Here is a 966-nt window from a genome sequence, read left to right as displayed (position 1 = left end):
GCACAGCTGTTGACACAGGACAGGAGTACTACAAACTGCTCAAGATGAGGGAAGGCATCAAACCAGAATAAGAGGAACCAGTAGATGCCGAAGGGCAGGCCACACAGAAGGAAGACCAGCATTGTGAGCATGACGGTCACGTAGAGCCTGGTGGGCCGCACCCGATGGGAGCCACACAGCAGTCTGGTCATCAGGGCCAGGCTGGTCCCAGAGAGAAGCACAAATAACAAAATCAGCCAGGACACAGTGATGAAATTCAACACTGGGCACCAAACATATTGTACATTCCAAATAAGGAAGGTACAGGTGTTCCCTTCCAACATGCTCAGCACCAGGGACAGGGCCCAGAGTAGGGCACACATGACGGTCGACATGTGTCTGGGGCGGCGGCAGCGGTACCAGATGGGCCACAGGACAGACAGGCAGCGCGCCATGCTGATGGCGCTGAGAAAGCTCAGGCCTGAGATGTAGGCAAAGATTGACACAGGCCAGAGAAATATGTTAATTACTCTAAAGACAAAATCAAAGTTGAAAACTAAAGCTAGAGTATGTATAAATCGGTAGCAGAGGAAGAGAAAGTCAGCCCCCGCCAGGTTGAGGATGTAGACAGAGAAGGCGTTCCTGCTCATGTGGAAGCCCAGGAGCCAGAGCACCACTGCGTTCCCAGGCAACCCCACCAGGGCCACGATGGCTGTCAGTAATTGCAGGATTATGAACTCTGTATTAGGTTCATGGAAGGCCTGATCACTTCCATTGGTTGTTGTGAGGTCGCTCTCCCACGCTGTGGCTGTCATATCCGTGCTCAGAAACCCTGCAGTTGTGGGCCTGGAAAAAAAACAAGACTTGAACACAGGACTGAATTTAATCTCTCTGCATTTTAGAGGAGAAAGAAGCCCATTTACGAAGGAGAGGGAGAGGGGCAAAGGGTATGAATAGAGGTAGTTGAGACAGAAATATGGAAAGTGG

General features: G+C 51.0%; 1 protein-coding gene across 1 annotated transcript; it reads right to left on the bottom strand.

Moving 5' to 3' along the window:
• Positions 1-14: 14 nt before the first annotated feature.
• Positions 15-825, bottom strand: LOC102259319 (mas-related G-protein coupled receptor member X2-like; the record flags this gene model as incomplete). Its single annotated transcript, XM_005874639.2, has 1 exon — positions 15-825. A coding segment is annotated over one exon (811 nt), but the record flags the coding sequence as incomplete, so codon positions are not given.
• Between the last annotated feature and the right edge of the window lie 141 nt (positions 826-966).

This window comes from Myotis brandtii, unplaced genomic scaffold (assembly GCF_000412655.1).
Source record: "Myotis brandtii unplaced genomic scaffold, ASM41265v1 scaffold44879, whole genome shotgun sequence".
Taxonomy (NCBI): Eukaryota; Metazoa; Chordata; class Mammalia; order Chiroptera; family Vespertilionidae; genus Myotis; species Myotis brandtii.
This window is presented reverse-complemented; position numbering and strand designations above follow the sequence as displayed.